General features: G+C 41.3%; 1 protein-coding gene across 1 annotated transcript; it reads left to right on the top strand.

Annotated features, from left to right (window-relative positions):
* The first annotated feature begins 2,629 nt into the window (after window positions 1-2,629).
* Window positions 2,630-8,029, top strand: RNF6 (ring finger protein 6). Its single transcript, XM_064172194.1, has 3 exons — window positions 2,630-3,312; window positions 3,856-3,963; window positions 5,171-8,029. Exons 1-3 carry the CDS (start codon window positions 3,120-3,122, stop codon window positions 6,880-6,882), a joined length of 2,013 nt encoding a protein of 670 aa, XP_064028264.1. The 5' UTR covers window positions 2,630-3,119; the 3' UTR covers window positions 6,883-8,029.
* Window positions 8,030-20,244: the final 12,215 nt, after the last annotated feature.

The raw sequence follows: 20,244 nt of genomic DNA, 5'->3' as shown, positions 1-20,244 counted from the left end.
GCAATTCACGGAAAAGGGCCAATGCCTAAGAGCGTGAGCTATGTATTGCTCAGCTAGAACTGAGTGCAAGTCTTTCACGAGTAGGCCAATGTAACTATCCATTCAGAAGTAAAGGAGTTAATACTTTATGAAAAATTACAGATAATTTAGATAAACTGTTGGCGTCTGGTCCCTCTTTCTTTCTGAGGGGCCTGGAGCACAAATCCTATGAGGAGAGGCTGAGGGAGCTGGGCCTGTTTAGCCTGGAGTAAGAGGAGGCTCAGGGGTGATCTTATTACTGTCTACAGCTACCTGAAGGGGCATTGTAGCCAGGTGTGGGGTGGCCTCTTCTCCCAGGCAACCAGCAATAGAACAAGGGGACACAGTCTCAAGCTGTGCCAGGGTAGGTATAGGCTGGATATTAGGAAGAAGTTCTTCACAGAGAGAGTGATTTCCCATTGGAATAGGCTGCCCAGGGAGGTGGTGGAGGCACTGTCCCTGGGGGTCTTCAAGAAAAGCCTGGATGAGGCACTTAGTGCCATGGTCTAGTTGACTGGCTAGGGCTGGGTGCTAGGTTGGACTGGATGATCTTGGAGGTCTCTTCCAACCTGGTTGATTCTATGATTCTATGAAGAAGAGTAAATCTGACTCATAACTGGATTTCAGTTTTTACATCTTGGTAGTTAATACTCTTCAGCTTTTCAATACTGTGAAATATTTAATGTGCCAAAGTACATAATTTTGATGCAGTTAATAGCCTTCAACTTTTACTACTCTGAAACATTTTAAGTGCCAGAGTACTTAGTTTTGATGGCGCTGGATAAATATGGATAGTAGTTGACATCCATGCAGTTATGTTAAACAGATGGGGTAACCGAACACTTTACACTTCTTACTGTTTCTAAGTGAGTCATTTAAAGAGTGTGACTAATCATCCTACTATACAGTTGTCAACAAAACTAATTTTTTTCCTACCACCCACAAAGTCTGAGGAAGAGTTTTCCAGACTTTTTGTGGATGAGGAAAAAAAATCCAACAAACCTCTTTTGAGCAACAGTTTAATTTTAAAGGGATTACATGTGATCGAGCTTTTGTCTTAAGGATGTGTGTGTAACTTTTTCTCCCTAGCAATGTAGTGATATACCAAGAAAGTCAGTTAGCTTACTGCAGTCATTGCTGGGCAGGCAGAAACAATTAGTTGTTTCAGGGCTATCACCTAAATGACGACCTTGCATGTAACTAAATGAATTTTGTCTATCCTCTTTTCTCACTTTTCCTGTGTCAAGTTGTAAGTCATCTAGGATACAGACCCTTCAGGTTTCATGCAGTGTGGGTTGGGTATTTTCATGGTAATAATGAAGTGCTAACTATCGTAGGGAGGGCGGGAATTGCATTTGTTTCGAGGAAGCCAGGGTTTTCTGGTCAAAGAGCTGTCTGAGAAATCTGTAGAGAAAACTGGTGTGAGAAGTGACCTGATTTGAATATAGTCCTTGTGGGAAATGTAAGACAGAAGTTAGCTACAGCTTGTGAAGCAGAGCTAGAAACGAGACAGTAAATTTAAACTCCCCCCCAGTATTGTTAAGAGAAGGAAATGTCTCGAAGAGGAGATACTCGGGTTTAATTGCCTTTATGTTAATTGTGTTAAAGAGCTGCGAGGGAAGTGTTAAATACATCAAAATGATGTACGGGACACAGGAGGTATATGAGTTAGGACTGATGGAGAAGAAATGTTTAGAAGTGCAATTATCTACAGGGTGGGAGGAGGAGTAGCATATGGGGTGGAAAATGAGGAGACCAAGGATGCATCAGAATGGATCTCACAAAGAACATAAGCAAGGTATATTAAATGTATGCCAGCTTCTGCTGTTGGCAAATACATTTTCTAATTCTTGGTATCTGTTGGCAGTTTTACTCTTTATTGAATGTGTGTCTAACAGTTAGTTGGTTCAGTCTGTTATCTCATCACCTTTCCTGTGAACGCTAATTACACTCAGTGTGTTGAGAATGCTGTTTTGTGTTTCCCACTAATTCATACTTGAAGTGACTTATATATGTTTCCGAACTGACAAAAAGAAGGAAAAAAGGCAGTATTTACCCGTTAATTTCTTCTTCACATGCAAGCATAATGGTGTCTTATGGTAGATGTTTTTCAGCCTAGTGACCTCCTCTTCAGAGATGTCTTCTGTCAGATGTCTATCTCAATGAGTATTACAGATGGCTTATGTTAACAGGAAGCTCAACTGTAAGGAATGCACTTTCTCTTCTTCCAAATGGAATTTTGAAGAACAGAGTTTTCTTTAGAAAATAGAAAATTTGCAGAGTGGTGTGAGAGCTGATTGGCCCAAGATTGAGTCCTAACCAGAGAGAGGTGGTAATAGCACAGGAATCAACAAAGACAGTGCCTCTTTCTCGTGCTGGAAGGTTATTTGTGCCTTCTAATAGCATGGTCCCACTGGTTAGTAGTTGGAAAGCGATAAGAAGCTGTGGGTGAAGTATGCCTTTTCTCTTAAATTTTAGGAACTTCTGGTTCCTAATCCTTGGATCAGAGAATGCAAAGAATATATACAAGTAATCTAAGAATGTCAAAATAGTCAGTTCCACTAAAAATAATATGTAGACTTTGTGCTCTGCAAGGGGTAGTACTGATGGAGATATTAATGCAATTTTACCTGCTCCTTAGTGAAAGGTAGTCTTCTCTAAAGCAATAGTTGTAGTTCTCAGAAGTCCACAGTGGTTAACTACAGTCCAATAATTAGAACAATGTTTTGAATGACATTTTCACTTCTAAAATACTCTATGCTGCCATTGTTTTTTTACTTGGGGGAAGGGAAATTGATTTTATACTACTTAGCTTAAAAAAAAGTAAAGCTTGTTATTGTTCTTTTATTTTAAAGTTGCTGTTAACAACTGGTATGTTCTTTCAGTGAGTGAAGGGAACTTTTTTGTGAGCTAAAATCAAAATACTTGCATAATAAACTACACTTGAGAGCATGGAGTTTGGTTCACCTTAATCATCTAGTTATTAGTAAATTGAGTGAAAGTGCTGGGAACTCTTTTCTCTAAGTTAGGTAAATTCTTACTGTAATTACTATGCAGTCTGACCTCCTGGTGTTTTTTCAGAATGACCTGGCATTATCATTATGGATCGTTCTCGGCATCGTGCAGGAAATGGCAATGAGCAGGCATCTTCACAAGAGCGTAGCCACGGTGAAGATGAGAGACAACGACAGCTGGAGCGCCTCAGTAGGGAGGAGGCCTATTACCAGTTCATTAACGAACTCAATGAAGAAGACTACAGGTTAATGAGAGACCGCAACCTGCTTGGCACTCCTGGTAAGATGCAGCTATCTCCAGTAGAAATGATGTAGTATAAAGTATTGTTACTGCTGTCAAGCATTGCATGTATGACTCAAGTAGCCCGACTCCTGTGGCTTTGTGGAGAAGGAAAAAACCCTCTCTTTCCATTCAAAATTAATGATATCCAGTAAAAGTTAACAACTTAAAAACTGAAGCTGGAATAAAAATACATTTTTCAAATGCAACCTCTCCCTAGACAGGTAATATCTAAACCCAAATAATTAACTTCGTGTACACTGAAGTATATCTGTTTGTACGTGTAAATTTTGAGGGGCCTCTGAGTTGTTATTGGAAGTTGGTATGCTCTTGACACACCTCCTCTGCTTCACTCCAGCACCTACTTACTCTATTATACCTGTAAAACAACCTTCCATTAGTGCTCTTTCATTTTGGGTTTTATCAGTTTTGCCCTCTTTTTGAAGATTTTCATTCAAGGTAGGACATATTATTTATGCATTACTGTGTTGAATCAAAATAGTGCATTTTCTATTGGAATTATCAAAATGTATGTTTTTTCAGGAGAAATAACAGCAGAAGAGTTACAGCAACGCTTGGAGGGGGCTAAGGAGCGTCTGGCATCACAAGCCGATAGAGATAACAGAGAAGGTGAAGGTAGAGCTGTTGGAGGTAAAAATTCTTCATATACATACTGATATGAATTGTATGTGATGCATAAATGTTGTTCTGTATGAAATTTGAGAGATGCTGATAGATTTCAGTACTGGCCCCTTCAAGTTTTCTGGTTTTCATTGTATCCCTGTGGATTGTTTTAAAATTAAGAGATATTTCTTAATGATATGAAAGTAAATTTGAAATACTTAATGAAAACTGTTTTGTGTTAACTACAAGTTACTTTCTCTTGTTTTCCTGGTCTCTTTTTTATAGTAAATTTAATAGTACAAAAATAATTGCCATTGTTCTGATTATTAAAAGGTTTGTCATGTTTTAGAGAAGCTGGAACATAAAAGTTAATTGGGATATAGTTAATCTTTCTGCTATGTTAGTGCTTTTTGTCATTTCATTTTAACTTGGGTAAATGGAGTAGGGCTTGTATCATATTTACTGTTTGTCTTTACTTGTCCATCTATATTGGCTTAATCGTTTGGTCAGTTCTGGTCAGATTTAGGAGGAGAATAAGTAACTTAGAAACAAAGGTAACAGAATTCTTACAGGTTTCATCAAAGTAAGGAGATGGAGTAGGGAGCTTAATATGCTCCCTTCAAGGGAAAAGCTTCACTGATCATTCCCACTGACTTGCTTTATGCACACAGCACTAACAACAACAATTGCACCTGTTCGTGAGCTTATAGTTGGGGGATATTTGGGAACACAGGTGTGATATAGTAGTAGGAAGAGTGTATCTGCACAAAAGGAATAAATCTGTTGAAACTGTGCATTGCTTAGATGCGGTGTAGAAGACATTTCCTTAGAATTTTCCTCTTCTTCTGAGAAACATTATCATACTACTTTATGAAAATTAGTTGAGTAGGATGCCCTGAAATTGATAGCTTAAGTGTGGAATAGATCCTGGACAACTACAGCTAAATTGGCACTAACTAAATCTGAACACGTTTTTGGAGGAGGCCATGTGGGCGTATTCATTTTTCTGTGTATCTGCTACCAAGACAAAATTTCTATCTTGAAATAATAAGGGTTTCTGATGGTTTTGCATACAGTGTATTTTCAGCAAAATTAGGGTAGCATAGCAAGGTAGCTCTCCTGCTGTTGTATTGTTTCTGAAGTCAGGACTCCGCAAGCATAGAGAATCCGGAGTGCACCATAATGTTCTGAGTATATAGTTGTATGAACATTTGCAATTCTTTGTTTTGCTCAGATCCTGATGTTCTTGGAGAAAACTCAAATGGTGACTCTTTGCTTGAATGGCTGAACACTTTTCGTCGCACAGGAAATGCCACTCGCAGTGGACAGAGCGGAAACCAAACCTGGAGAGCTGTGAGTCGAACAAATCCCAACAGTGGGGAGTTTCGATTTAGTCTTGAAATCAACATAAATCACGAACATAACAGTTTTGAAAACACTGGTGAGGACTATGTGGGTGTAGATAGTAGCACAACCTACTCAGAAAGAAGACCTCGAAGAGCTGTCAGTCCAGTAACCATACAAACAAGGAGCAGGACTGCAAGAGAGGCAAATAGTGCCACTTCAAGCATTGCAAGGACCAGGTCTCTAAGGAGTACCATGGCACAAAGCTCTGAAACAGCCTCTCACCCCATCTCAGGGAGGCTCAGGAGTAGGAGGGAGTTGACAGGCCGTTCTGCAGCTGCTGGTGAGCAAAGAGAAACTCCAGAAAGAGGTAACTCTACAGGAGGCAGAAGAGGAAGAGGTAGAGCTAGAACTAATGTTCGGATGAGTACAAACCAAAGACTAGAAATTTTGCGGCTGAGGTCTACTTTAAATGGTCGAAGTCGCTCTCCACTGCGAAGGCAAGGTGGTGCTGCTCGTTCTGATGAACGTGGGCAGAGGCGGGATAGAAATTCACAGCGAGTTAACAGAAGTAGAAGACAAACAGCTCGGCATCCTCCACAGCTTGCTGAAGAACAAGCAAGAGATAACACCCAGACTACTCAGCCTTCCAGTGTAGCCCCATCCTTGGGAATAACTTTGGAAGAGGAAGAATCTAGCAGGCCAGTAACTGCTGTTAGAAGGCATCCAACAATTACATTAGATCTTCAGGTGAGACGAATTCGTCCTGGAGAAAACAGAATTCGAGACAGTATTGCCAGTAGAACTCGTTCTAGAGTAGGAAGGGCAGAAAACACAGTTACCTTTGAAAGTGACAGTGGAGGATTTCGGCGGACGATATCGCGGTCAGAGCGTGCAGGCATTCGGACCTATGTTAGCACTATAAGGATACCTCTTCGTCGGATATCAGAAAGTGGGCTTGGTGAACCTTCGTCAGTGGCTCTTCGATCAATCCTTAGACAAATTATGACAGGCTTTGGAGAATTGAGTCTGTTAATGGAAACTGAATCTAACTCCGAAGTGCAGAGGGGTGGTCATCGCTTACCGGATGTACAGTCAGAGCAGAATAACTCCAGTTCAGCAAACAATAGCAGTGATCCAAGAGAGGTTTCATCTAGAAATGGCCATGTGGTAGAAGGCAGCAGGGCAACAAATGGACGGAATGATACTCGACGTTACAGTCGCAATAATGAACACCACCAAGATAACAGACAGTCTCAAGAAGCTAACAACCTAGTGGAAAATGGAACGCTGCCCATACTCCGACTCGCCCACTTCTTCCTGCTGAATGAGGATGATGATGATGACCGTTTGAGAGGTTTAACCAAAGAGCAGATTGACAATCTTTCCACTCGGAACTATGGGGATATTCACACTGAAAATGAAATAAGTAAAACCTGTAGTGTTTGCATTAATGAGTATGTAGCAGGGAATAAGCTAAGGCAATTACCCTGCATGCATGAGTTTCACATTCATTGTATTGATCGCTGGCTTTCTGAAAACTCCACTTGCCCAATTTGCCGGCAGCCTGTGTTGGGCTCTAATGCCACAGACAATGGCTAGAACTGCTTGTACTCTTCTGTACTCAAGGATTTGCTTCTGCTCTATTTATGATGAGCCAGACAGAATTAATTGACTTACACAGGGATCCATTTGTGTGAGGAGTTTTGTTAAATTTCTTTAAAAAGAATAGGAAACTTGTCTAAATCTAGCAATGTAAATACTATTTTTCTCCAGGTGCAGATCTAGGAGTACACATAGAACCAAATGATTTCGGTAAAGTTTATATTTTTTTAGGTAATTTTGTTATGCTAAGCACTTTTGTAAATACAGAAATGCAATAGTTAATCAGACCTGCTTAATGTATGTTTTTGGTTTTTTTTAACAGTGTAATGGACTCACTTTATTTAGATTACAAATTGTTTCACACAGACCCAGCACTGTGTTGAAAAATTTGTGTCTAAATAGCCATTCATTAGTTTTTTTGTTCTAAGAACAATTTATTTTAAGGAATTTCTTGCTGAATGTGTTGGCTAAAGATATTTAAGTTACTTGAAGTGCTCTTTTTTAATAAACTATCTATTTTGTTTTGTTAACATAGAAATATCCTTTCAAAAAACTTGGCAGTTTGGTTCTATTAAAAAAAAGCCTATTTTTTGCATGTGGTTTTACACAATGCTTTATGCTGATGAGTTCATATTCAAAAGCAGATGGGTTAGTGACATTATAAAATGTACATAATTAAATGCTGTCTTTGACAATCTCTGTCTTTTCAATGCAGACAGCCATCAAATCAATAATCCCAAGATGTGTCTTACTGAATGTGATATTTGCTCAAAGTCTAAATGAGCACTGAAGAAGCCTTTTTTAACTCTTCCAAGTTACTCAGTTGATATTCGTAGGTTTTTAACTGCCTTAGTTAAAAGAGGGAAATACTTCCTTGACCATTATGTTGTCTACAATATGCATGATTTATGCATCCTACTCACTAAAAAACAATAAAGAAACCTGAAGTCTTGAAAGGTTTTTGTACAGAAGTTTAAGGTACGCATACAGTAATAGTCCTCTTAATACATGTCTGAGAACCAAATGGCAAGAGACACTAAAAAGGACAAAATAAACTTCCCTTAAAATCCCCTGGTTACTGTGTAATTAGACATTAAACTTTATACCAATAACTTATGAAGAAATAAAGTTGCAAAGTAAATAACTGAGGCTTTGTGTGAGTTACTGTTCAGCCATATGCTGTAGATGGGTAAGAAGGTTTATAATTGTCTATATTCAGTTTTCACTTAATCCCTTCCCTGTTTGTCCCATAGCTGTGCATTTATATTTCAACTGTGTGTGCTGTATGGTAGATAAAAGGCAAAAAGCACTCTTCAGGTTTCTAGAAGTAAGCTGAGAGTTACAGAGCTCATCTAAGCAACAAGCATCTCAGTCCCTAGAGAAAGGCAGAATTGTGCAGTACTTCCATATGTGTTTTATTCTAAGCAGTAGAAAGAATTCTTAAACTGATGAAGTCATATTGACTTTCTTTGCCTACAGATGGCAATGACAAATGTTCTCATGTGCCAGGTGCTTCAGTTAAAACATCTGCTCATTACATTCTTGAAGGGAAACTCAAATCTTGTGTTAAACTATTCTATGTCTACTTCAGCTTTGCAAGTGGAAAAACTTGTTTCAAAAGAAGTGCTGATTTTTATTCCTAAAAGTAGTCCTAAGAAATACTCTTGTGAGAGTTAGATGAGTTAAAGGATATTATTAAGATCTCTTCTGATGTGATTTGGACTGCTGATTATTGTGAACATTGTTGACAGCTTTCTGGAGTGCCTCCTTAGCCATATTAAAGAGAGTAAATTTAAATATGATTATCAGCTACCTTAATTTTTACATTATTTCTTCCTGTTACCTCCTGATCTTAAACAGTGTAGAAATACATGGGTACCTTCTGTTGCTACCTCATCTCCTTATGGTTACTTTATTTTTGAAAGCTGCCTGACTCAAGTGCCACATTTGTAGAACTGTGCCTGTGGCTCACCATTGCCTTGCTGGGTGGTTCTTTCAAGGTCAATTTTAACATAAATCCTTACTTTAGGAGATATTTTTTTCTTTGTACTGCATTTTTTTAAAACTATCTGGAATCCTGCTGAACTGCTACACTAAGGCACCGGAGGTAAAGGGAGATTCCTTGTGCCTTTCATTCAAATGAGATTTTGCTGTGTAAGAGTTGGAGCACAGTTTCACAGTTCAAGAGAAGATGCTCTGTGACAGGGCATGTGCACCTGAGCTGCAGTGGAGGAGTATCCAAGAGTAGAGTAAGAGCTTTTTGTAGGAGTCATAGGCTGTTGGACAGGAAGCAAAGTCTCCCATGCTATGTTTCTGTCCTGCATGTGACCTGTCAAGTGTTTTTCCTCCACTGGAGGGGCAAGTCAGTTATTCCTCAACCCACCTAACGAGTTGTGTTGACAGGAGCAATTAAATCTCAGTGGTTAGGTTTGGTCCTGGCTTCTGTTACTATGTTCTACTCACATGCCCCAAATACTCTTACCTTGTCAGCAGCTTGGAGGTTTCATGATCTAATAGCCATATGTGTTTCAGAGGTTTGTTTTTCTCTTTGCATTTCTTATCACTTCTCAAACCCCATCTTGAGTACAACCCTGTCTGTGCAGCTGCCCATTGCAGAGTTAAACCATTTGGGGTTCTTTTAGTACTTTTTAATATTTTTTTTAGCATCTTAGGTCATCTCTGTAATTCCTGCTTTTCATTTCATGTGGTTAGTTCTTATTGCTATAAGAATAAAAATATAAACTGCAAAGTATGTATTACCATGTATTTGTGTACCTGCTCTGCTGTGGAAAGCTGCCTGCTCAGAGAAAGTGCATCACAGTGATGAGATCTGGCTGTTCCCAGGTGTGCTGAGAAGGTGGCCTAACCTGGATCAAACTCTCCACCCCACTCATGTGACAGGGAGGCAGTGAGGAACCAGTGCTATGGAGGAATGCAGAAGGCTTTGGTAAGGTAGCTGGTAGCAACTCACGGGAGCTATTCTGAAGGAGAGGGATGATTTTTAGCAGCTCTGAAGCCTGAGTTTAGGTGCAAAACCAATGGAAGCGTGATGTGGAACAGGCTGACAATTGCAGAATTGCATTGTGATGCTCTCAGGAGAATCTTGAAGGCTTTTATTTTGATGAAGTAGATAGTAACAGGGTGAGTGTGTCCATTCGTGTACTATTTAGCTCCTAAGAGTGAAGAGGAAACTGTTGTGTAGTCTGGGAGGTTGATGGAGGAGTGAGAGAAACTAGCACCAGGTACTAGGCCCAGTTGGCCAGCGAGTTGGTCCAGCTCTTGTATTTCCTCATCTCTTTCTTAGAAACCCAGTGCAAGATTAGTGCCTAGTTTCAGTTTAGTCTCAGAGATAAATACCTCAAATTTTGGTTGTATGCTCTCTAGTTGTAGGTGAGTAAATGGCTGGATGGGGCAATTGGAGGTTTGGGGTTTTTTTTGTAGTTCTTTGATCTGGAAGTACCAGAACGAGCTTTGGCCACAAGAAGCTTTCAGGATATGTAGTCTGTTCAACTCAAGCCTTTATTAGCCAGAGTTTGCACAACAGAAGGCATAAACATAATACAGATGGAGGAAAGCCACTACTAAAATATCCAGCAAGTGCAGGTTACAGCGGCAGCCAAGGTCATGATGGCAGTGCAGAGGTGTAGTCAGGTGATAAGTAGGTGAGGTACCACTCACCATGGTGTGACGTCTTCACTGTACTCAGTGTTGGCATGATTAAAACAGGGAAGGGGAGGTGCATCTCTGCCTGTGATAGTAGCTGTTTCATTTGCTGAGCAGACAGCTTGATTGCTACCAGTTCAGAATGAACCGAAGCGACAGCAAACCTCTTCCAGCATGAGCTGAGACTGTTCACTCATCACTTAGCAGGCTTACATGGAGCAAGTCTGGAGTTTTTGTGTCTGTGATAGCAGCCCAAAGGAGATTGCTTCCAACTGCATGAAACTCTGGATGGCCAGAGTTTGTTTATGAAGCCTGTCTTATTGTGAGGGTTCAAATACAGGGAAGATCTTGAAGCTTATATAAAATAACTAATAACATTTATTGGATACAAAGGGTTTGAACGCTTATAATTACAGTCAAGGGAATAAGGTGCTCTGAGGTTGGAATAATGAACCTCTTCAAACAAAGCCAGATCACTACTGGTGCATAGAGTAAGGCGAAAGACAGCTAAGCACATCTGTGCAGAAATGAAATGTTACCCAAATGTTACTGCAGTTTCAATAGATGAAGCTGTGGCATGCGAGAATGAAGGTTGCCTGTGACACCTGAGGTCAGCTTTCCTGTGCTTCTCCATGTTGATATTCTCTCTCCCTGAAAATGGGATCTCTCAGAGCACTGAGTGGGTCAGGTTCACTTACTGAGCTGCTAGCAAACTTCCTTGGTTTATGTTATAGGCCTTGGAGTCTTTTTTGTACTCTGCATGTAAATTATTATATTTAAGGGAAGTATCTCCTTCACAAGTTACTTCATATTGTTCAAGTAGGTAATTTTCTCAAAACCTTTGTGAGAGAATTATCTGCTTAGTACTTAGAAGTTTTACTTCTCATTGCTTAAAAAAAAAGGCATCTGTTCCTCTGACTGAGGCATTTAATAAGGTGTAGCTTGCATGAACATAATTGTATGGCATGAAAGCAATCTCAAAATAAATGTTAAACAGCATTAGGTGCCTAAACTAGAGGAAATATCCACACCATTAGACGTTTATAAGCATTCATAAGAGCCACTCTGTGTTTTCCACACTAAACAGTCCCAGGTATCTCAGCCTCTCCTTGGATGAGAGATGCACTAGTCCTATAATGATCCTTGTAGCCCTCATTTGGACCCTCTCCAGTAATTCCTGTCTCTCTTGAACTGAGCAGCCCCAGAACTGGACACAGTACTCCATGTCTGACCTCACAGGAGTAGAGGGGGAGGAGAACCTCTCTTGACCTGCTGGCCACACTTAATGCACTCCAGAACACCACTGGCCTTCTTGGCCACAAGAACACGCTGCTATCTCATAGCTAACTTTTTGTCCACTAAGACTTAGAAGCCATTCTCCACAGACCTGCTTTCCAGCAGGTCAACCTCTAACTTGTACTAATTCAGCACCTCTGTGGTGCACAGCTATTGATAGTGGCATCAGGATAGTTGTATCTGTGGAAGAAATGACAAGTTAAATTACTTTTCTTAAGAAAAAAATATTTCTATGGCAATAAATGGCAAATTGTAGGCAGAAATTTTAAAAATAACTATTACAATTGAAATCTCAATCTCAGGTCAGCTGGCAGCACTAATCCAGAGCCTCTCTAGAAAGCCTTAATGCAGAAAATGACCCTGAGAGCTGGATTGACAAGGCCCTTGAAAAAATGTGGAGAACTATCAGATTAAGTTAATAGGTTTTTCCATTTCTTGTGTGTGTGATGCTATCAGTGACTTTATAGCTGCTGTGGTCCTGTATGACACCCTAATAGTCTTTTCTTTAATAATGCATGATGTGGAAATGGATTCTTGTGTTACCAAATAACTGCAAACTAAGCAGAAGTGTTTTAATTTCATTCCATTCCTCAGACTTTTTTCAACTTCCTTTCCATATTCATTAGTTGGTTTTGTACACCTGTAACCATTTCCAAGCTCCTTCATCTTAGGAAACAACTATTTCTGCAAATCACTTTCCTCTGGCACTGCCAGAATGTTCATGTGAATCATATATACCTGTCTAGAAAGGGGAAGAGATTAAGGATAATGTAAGTGTGACTGGTCCTGGGTTTCAGTCTCAGGGTTTGCTGAACATCGACTGTCTCAGAATAGCTCCAAAATCAATATAAGGGCATCAAAGTAGCTTTGTGTTTCTATAGGTTTGTGATGTAGTTATACCATAACAGAATCAGAATCACAGAACATATCTGCATCAGAGACCTTCAAGATCATGCAGTCCAACCTTCAGTACAGCACTGAAGGCTCAACACTAAATCATGTTGCTAAGCACCAGGTCCACATGCTGCATAAACATCTCCAGGAATGGTGACTCCAGTACTGCCTTGGGCAAACTATTCCAATGTCTGATAACCCTTTCAGTGAATAAATATTTCCTTATCAATGTTCTCACCAGGACAATAGAGACAGCGGTGTGATAGCTCACACAAGTGGGTGCTGCAATGAATAGATACTGTCTTTTTAGGACAACAGCCCATGTTGGTGATAGGGAGATGTAGCTCCCCATGTATGAAAGCAGCAGGAATACACAAACTCTTGTGAATCAAAAGCCAGCCAAGAGCCTACATGTCGTGACTAGTGGACTGACCAACATGATTGTGGAGGTTTGGGTGTTCCCCCCCACACACACACTTTAGAAATCACCCAGACTAGACTCAGCCATCTCTGGAAATATGAATGAAGCTTATTATTTACAGCTGGCACAATATACAAGCAGATATTTACAGTATATACAGTTATAGACAGAAATATACAAGATAAAAGGTAATACAGCAAGACAACTCCCCTCCCAGAAACCTGAGTCCCCAGGAGGGGCTCTCAACCACCCCTTCACCTTCCCCCTACCCCTCTCAACCTTACCCCAGTCCCAAGGAAGAATGGAGGTTTGGCCAGAGGTTAGGAAGCAAAGTGAGTTAGTCCAAAATGGAGGGTGAGGTTAGAGAGATGCAGCTCAGCCAGCAGCCCAAGTGAGAGTGATGCTGAGTGTGTTATCTATGTTTTGATTTATGTTTTTATACATCTCAGTAAGCCTATGAGGAAAGTAGACATCACCATTGTTTTCCTTTCACAGCCTGTAATCAAGTTCTCACCACAACATTCTAGCCTGCTTCAAACTAGCACAATGATTGATATTGTAGTAGGCATCTGCTATAGATCACCTGATCAAGAAAAGAAAGTAGATCGTCATGTTCATAGGCCCTGGTCCTCATATGGGACTTGTAACCACCCTGACATCTGTCTGGAAGAGTCATGCTGTGGGGCTCGAACACCCCAGGCTATTTCTGGATTACCACTTCACAAGGAGAGCAAGCATTCTTGACAGTTTCCTCCACCTATCGGCATTTAAGGACTACTGCTTTCAATGTACACCCCAGAAAAGAGATGCTGACGTCTAAGTTGATTGAGGAGCTGTAGAATTTACCAGTTCCTGAAGAGGAACTGACACTCCTTTTGAGTGCACTGACCATACATCAGTGTAGCCTGCAGGATTTTAAGGGAGAGGGGGCAAATGACAGAAAACCCCACATTTTTGTTGTCCATTCATACACCGTGGTTGTAACTATGGGCCTGTGCATACTACCCACTTCAGTCAGAGCAGCATGCACAACAAAAGAAATGGGCACACTTACAGTTAGTGTAGTGCTTGGAGGTGAGTCTTCAAAATTAAACCTGTCATTTGTCCTCCTGAGATGCTGTGCAGCAGATCTGATTCAGTCTGTACGCAGAAGCCATCAATAACAGGCGAGTACTGCCCAAGATCCTGCAGCCTTCCCTCAGCCTGCTCTCATTGACATCAGGAACGGGGTTAGCCCACCTTTTGGAAGCACTTCAAATCAAGATTTCTCCCATTCCATTTCTTTTTCTGCTCTTGGACTGGACCTTGCCTAGTTTACATGACAGCTGGAGCAGATGCACCAAATACCAGATCAGTGTAAGCTGCTTCGTGGCATTCACATCTTTCAGAAGGTGTTTATCCCACCACTAAATTTTCCTTAAGTGTAGTGTAAATTGCCTGAAGTGCAAAACTGAAAACATACACCAAATAAAACAAAATAAACACGGCTTTGGTTTTCTTCTATAGGTTGAATGCCTATAATGGGGTATGTGGGATCATGCCACATCTTTATTTTAAGCAGTTGTTTATAAAGACCTAAATGCAAACACTTATAACCTACAGATGAGGTTCTTAGGACACCCTCAGTTAAGTGGGACAAATATAGTGTATCATTTACTTCTACTTCCAAGGAGAGCACTTTAATTTTTACCTTGGACCTTTCTGTCTCATCTTTAGTATCAAGCCTTCATCTAGGCTGGTTCCATTATAATGCATTTCCTTATACAACGCTGATTCTACTGAACATTTGACATACCTTACACAGCCTGTGAGCTATTTTTGCAGTCCAGACACGTTTGAGCTACATTAATAATGGCTCATCCCTTTGCTTCAAGCATGTGTGCTCAGGAAAGCATATTGTGTAGCTATTTTAAAACAGAGGTCTTGCCCTTCTCTGAGTGAATAATGTGTGAGTAGAGAACTTGGCTTGCCAGAACTATTCCTTTCACTGATGCTTAAGCACATTTTGTGTGCAGTTTATTCCATTCGTTCAATGTTAACTGTGTACGTCCAAACTCCGAAAGAACAAGGAAGGCCAGTATGTGTTTGAGCATCCAGCTAGTGTATGGTCAATGCACATGTGTAGTATCCAAGTTAACCTGAAAAGGCATACAGCAAGAGTAAAAGAATCATATTATTCCTTGTCTGTCATTGTAGGTTATGTCTCCTGTGTCCATACATAATACAGATATACATGAACTGAATTCTGTAAGAAAAAGCATATCACATGCAGAATCATACACAGAATTAACCAGGTTGGAAATGACCTTTGAGATCAAGTTCAACCTATTACCTAACACCATCAAATCAACTAAACCATGGCACTAAGTGCCTTGTCCAGTCCTTCCAGGGACTGTGACTCAACCACCTCCCTGGGCAGCCCATTCCAATGGAAAATCACTCTTTCTGTGAAGAGTTTTTTTCCTAACATCCTGCTCCCTGGTGCAGCTTGAGACTGTGTCCTCTTGTTCTGTCACTGGGTGCCTGGGAGAAGAGACCAACCCCCACCTGGCTACAGCCTCTTTTCAGGTAGAGAGCCATAAAGTCTCCCCTGAGCCTCCTCTTCTCCAGGCTAAACAACCCCAGCTCCCTCAGCTGCTCCTCATAGGGCTTGTGCTCCAGAACCCTCACCAGCCAGGAAAAAATATAAGCACTACAGTGTCATGATTAAGTTAGAACTATTGCATATCTTGATTCATGTCTTTCTGTTGAATTACTCTGCTGTTGTATAGGCACTACAGTTGAAGGCCATCCCTAATATCATGACAGTGGAGACCTTTTTCCAATTGAGACTGTTTAAATTCTATTTGCTTAGTCTGTTTCTCTTGAAATTTTCTGTTTGATATTAAAATAAAACCCCACATTTGGAGTTATTTCAGCAAAGTTGTTCTGAAACTTAGGCTTTTTTGTCATTGTTGTTAGTAAGGCATCTTCAAGTCCACAAACTCCTTTTTTTTCCCTTTTTTTGTTTTTAATATTGTACATGAATGTCATCTGATGACTCTGGCCTTTCAGCTGCTTTCAGTCACTGAATTCACATCATTCCCCTGCATTCGTACTGCACTCTAGCCCATTCTGGTATGAATCAGATTGTAAAATATCCCTAAGAGCAATGCGATCTGAGACACCCAGATGCCCAGAAAATACTGTAATGTGATTCATTCTAACTTCGATGGTGCTAAAACTGGTCGAGGCACAACAATTTGAGTGACAGAGACTGTGTGGGACAGAAGCATGCTGAGAACAAAGGCCTGGCCAGGGTCTCATCACTGGGGTCCAGGGCTCATGCCTGTGCACTTGATGGACCTGCTTCATTCAGATTCGGCCTTCGGCTTCCAAGATGAGGCTGTGTCGCGCAGCAGAAGAGGGCGCCAGCCAACAACGAGCAGGTTCTAATCTGGCCGTGCTTCCAGACTCACATCCCTCTCTCCGAAGGGCAGGTGGTCCGGCAGTCCGGCACTGGGGTGGTGCGGCGTGCACCGTAAGCCCGGGGTGAGGGAGGGCAGACACGCTGCTCCTCCCACCGAGCCGCAACTTCTTCTAACGGGGGAGATGGGGGTGTAGAATACAAAGGCTGGAAAGTAAGTTCCTCTTCCCACGCTGCTCGCCCCCGGGCACTGCGCGGGCGCTGGAGCCGGCGGGTACCGGCGGGCGGGAGGGGCGGGCCGGGGCTGCTCGGGCTGCACTCGCGGTGCCGCCCGGCCCCGGCCGGCGGGAGCTCTCCGAGGTGCTGCAGAGGCGCTGGCGCTCGGGCCGCTCACCGCCGCCACTGCCAGCCATCGCCCACGGCGCCCGTCGCTGGTTGCCAAAAGCATTTTCCCGGGCTGAGGCACCGTGGGCCTGTGCCCAGGACATCTAGGTTATTGTCAGGGCTTTGTTTTTCCGCATACCCCATACGAAGCCACCGTTTATTTCTACACCTCCCCTGGCCTTGGGAGGTGGGGATGATGATGTTGCCTCCTTGTAAGGAGACAGGCGTCTAAGGAGCAGGTCTACACCCTGCAAAAACGTCTCTTGGCAATGGAAGAAGGCTTAGTTTGCAGGCCATGAGTTGGACGCACTTTCTGAGGAGCAGGGGGGGCAGAGAGCAATGTGCATTTTATCCCATTCATCCAGGACACTGCAAACAAGGAGTGCTCAGAGTTCTGGCTCCTAGAGGATGCAAAATTCCTCTCTGCTATATTAAACTACCAGTGTTGTTGTTGTTGTTTAAATTGTTTTTTATTGATTCTATGTTGTATATTACACTGAGTGGTATTTGGGTTTTGTTTGTTTTAAATAACGTTTTAAATGTAGTGTTTTAAATAATGTGTCACAGGTATACTACATACTGAACTCTATTTGCAACCAAATAGTGGCCTGGCCATAACAGCTGGTTCAAAACATCTTTTGGAACATTTTCACATTTTATGCAGAGTATGGTTTCACCTTGACAAATGCATCGATTCTCTCAAGCTTCTTTTCAATGTTTCTGAGCACATCTGATTGGTACCAACTTTTGCTTTTCTGAATATTTTTTTTTTAACACCAGCACACAGTGAGTGCCATCAAATCAGCATGGCAGCATTATAAGCATGCTGTGGTGGGTGGACCTAGGGGCCCACCAAAGTGGCTCTATCACTCCTCAGCTGGAAAGGGGAGAGAAAAATATAACAAAATGCTCATAGATCAAGATAGGGACAATTTAATAAATGAAAAGCAAAACCTATGCAGGGAACCAAAGGAAAAACAAAGATTTATTTTCTACTTCCCATCATCAGGTGATGCCCAGCTACTTCCCAGGAAGAAGGGCTTCAATACATGTAGCAGTTGCTCTGGAAGACAAATATTATAATAATAATAAATGTCCCACTTCCTCTTCCTTTCCTTTGTTTTTTATTGCCGAGATGGCACCATATGGTTTGGAATAGCCCTTCAGTCAATAGAGAGTGAGCTGCTCCAGCTGTGTCCCCTCTCAGCTTCTGGTGCACTCATAGCCCACTTGTTGGTGAGAGGGTCACAAGCAAAAAAACCCCTTGATTCTGTGTAAGCCCTGCCCAGCAGTATTTAAACATCTCGTGTTATGAACATGGTTTCCAGCACAAATCCAAAACACAGTCCAGTATCAGCTACTGGGAAGAAAATTAACCCTATCCCAACCTAGATCAGCACACATGCCTTGGATTCCATGTGCACCAATCTTGTCTTGATTACAAAGCCAGAGAATATTGGACTCACATTAGCTAGCAGCCTAGCTGTGGGACAAGGAAGTGAATGAAGACAGCAAAAATACACCTCATGCATTTTGAGAACTATTTACTTTCTGAAAATAAATCTCACCTTAAACATTTCTTTATTAAGGTTTTAATTTCTTCAGTGTTATTCTTATTTTCTTAATAATATTACTTTCTTTTCATTGCTAGTTAATTACTAATTCAGCTCAGTATAAACTGAAGCAACGTCTAAACTGTGGTCTGCTGTTCCTGTGCAAAGCATTTGTAAAGGTTGTTGTACACACAGTTTTCCATCAATTGCCAGGAAGATTGTGGACAACATAATAATTACTTGTTCCAATTGAGCTCACTGTATTTTGAATGCATGTTTAGAAGCATACAAACTTAGTGTTACTCTGGCAAAGTAATAACATTGATCTTTATTCCCTGTATTAACTTGTAGGTATGAAGAAGCTCCAACAGCTGGTATAATGAATACTCAGTATTAAGAAAAAATTGCATTGCTTTTCTTTAGTTTCTCTGGTTTCATTAGGTCAGTATAAGCAGGGTTCAGCATATTCCAGTGTTCCAATGTTTTTCATGCAAATTACAGATCACCTCCTGCTACAAAGTTTCCAACATATCAATGTGCTTATTGTACTCACTATAATTTTTTTTGCATATGCCATTATTCAAAAAGTCATTTGAAAGCCCTGATTATTTTCCACTGGATGTAAAGTTTCCCTCAGTGCAGCCCTGCATGAGCTTTGAATGGGATGTGAAAAATGAGGATGCCTACATTTCCAAATCTTTGATGCTTTCCCCACCATTTCACTCATAGGTAATGGTTTACTCTTCTTCCATCCTGCCATGCACTTATTGCATGTGTAATTAATCATAATCTTTTATGCTAAATCTGTAAGATACCTGTAGGAAGTGTATTGTTGATTGCAGCCCCTTCTGCATTAGCAAGTATAGGAAACTACTGGATCCTTTAAGAGGTTACATGTGGGCCAGGCACACATTAATATATGTCACGACTTAATGGTCACATCCTGTACTGGTCTGTAGAGACACAGTGTCTCTGCAAAGATCTGTAAATTACTTCTATATTTTCTTAAGCTGGATGATGTTAAGCACACTTTCTGGATCTGGAAGTAGCTTCCTCTGTGTATCTAGAATCATAGATTCACAGGATAGTTTAAGTTGGAAGGGAACTTGATGATTACTTAGTTCCAAACTCCCTGCAATGGGCAGGGACACCTTCCGCTAGACCAGATTGCTCAAGGCCTCATTCATCCTGGCCTTGGACACCTGCAGGGAGAGGGCACCCACCTCCTCCCTGGGCAACTTGTTTCACTGTCTGACCACCTTCACTGCGAAGAATTTGTTCCTAATATCTAGTCTAAATCTACCCTCCTCAAGCTTAAAGCCATTCCTCCCTGAACTGTCACTACAAGCCCTTGTAAAAAATCCCTTCCCAGCTTTCCTGTTGGCTCCCTTCAGGTACTGGAAGGCTGCTATAAGGTCTCTTTAGAACCTTCTTTTCTCCAGCCTGAGCAGCCTGAGCTGTTCTCGAAGAGCAAGAAGTGAATCAGCAAGCACTGGCTTTCTGACCTGTCTTGAAAAGTCATGATGAGTGACAGATAATGCACGTGTCTCTCAACATATAACATGTCATACTGGCTTTGATCCTATGCATGTAAATGAGGGCAAAGCACCACAGCACAAAGATTTGTTTTGAAACCAAGACAGTCTGCTGTGGTTTATTTTAAGATAGCAGTCAGACAAGCAGAATTTGCATGGGATTACTCGAGTCCTGAAGCCTGGTAACACTACTGCTGGTAGAAGGCC

The sequence above is a fragment of the Pogoniulus pusillus genome, chromosome 3 (assembly GCF_015220805.1).
Source record: "Pogoniulus pusillus isolate bPogPus1 chromosome 3, bPogPus1.pri, whole genome shotgun sequence".
Classification (NCBI taxonomy): domain Eukaryota; kingdom Metazoa; phylum Chordata; class Aves; order Piciformes; family Lybiidae; genus Pogoniulus; species Pogoniulus pusillus.
This window is presented reverse-complemented; position numbering and strand designations above follow the sequence as displayed.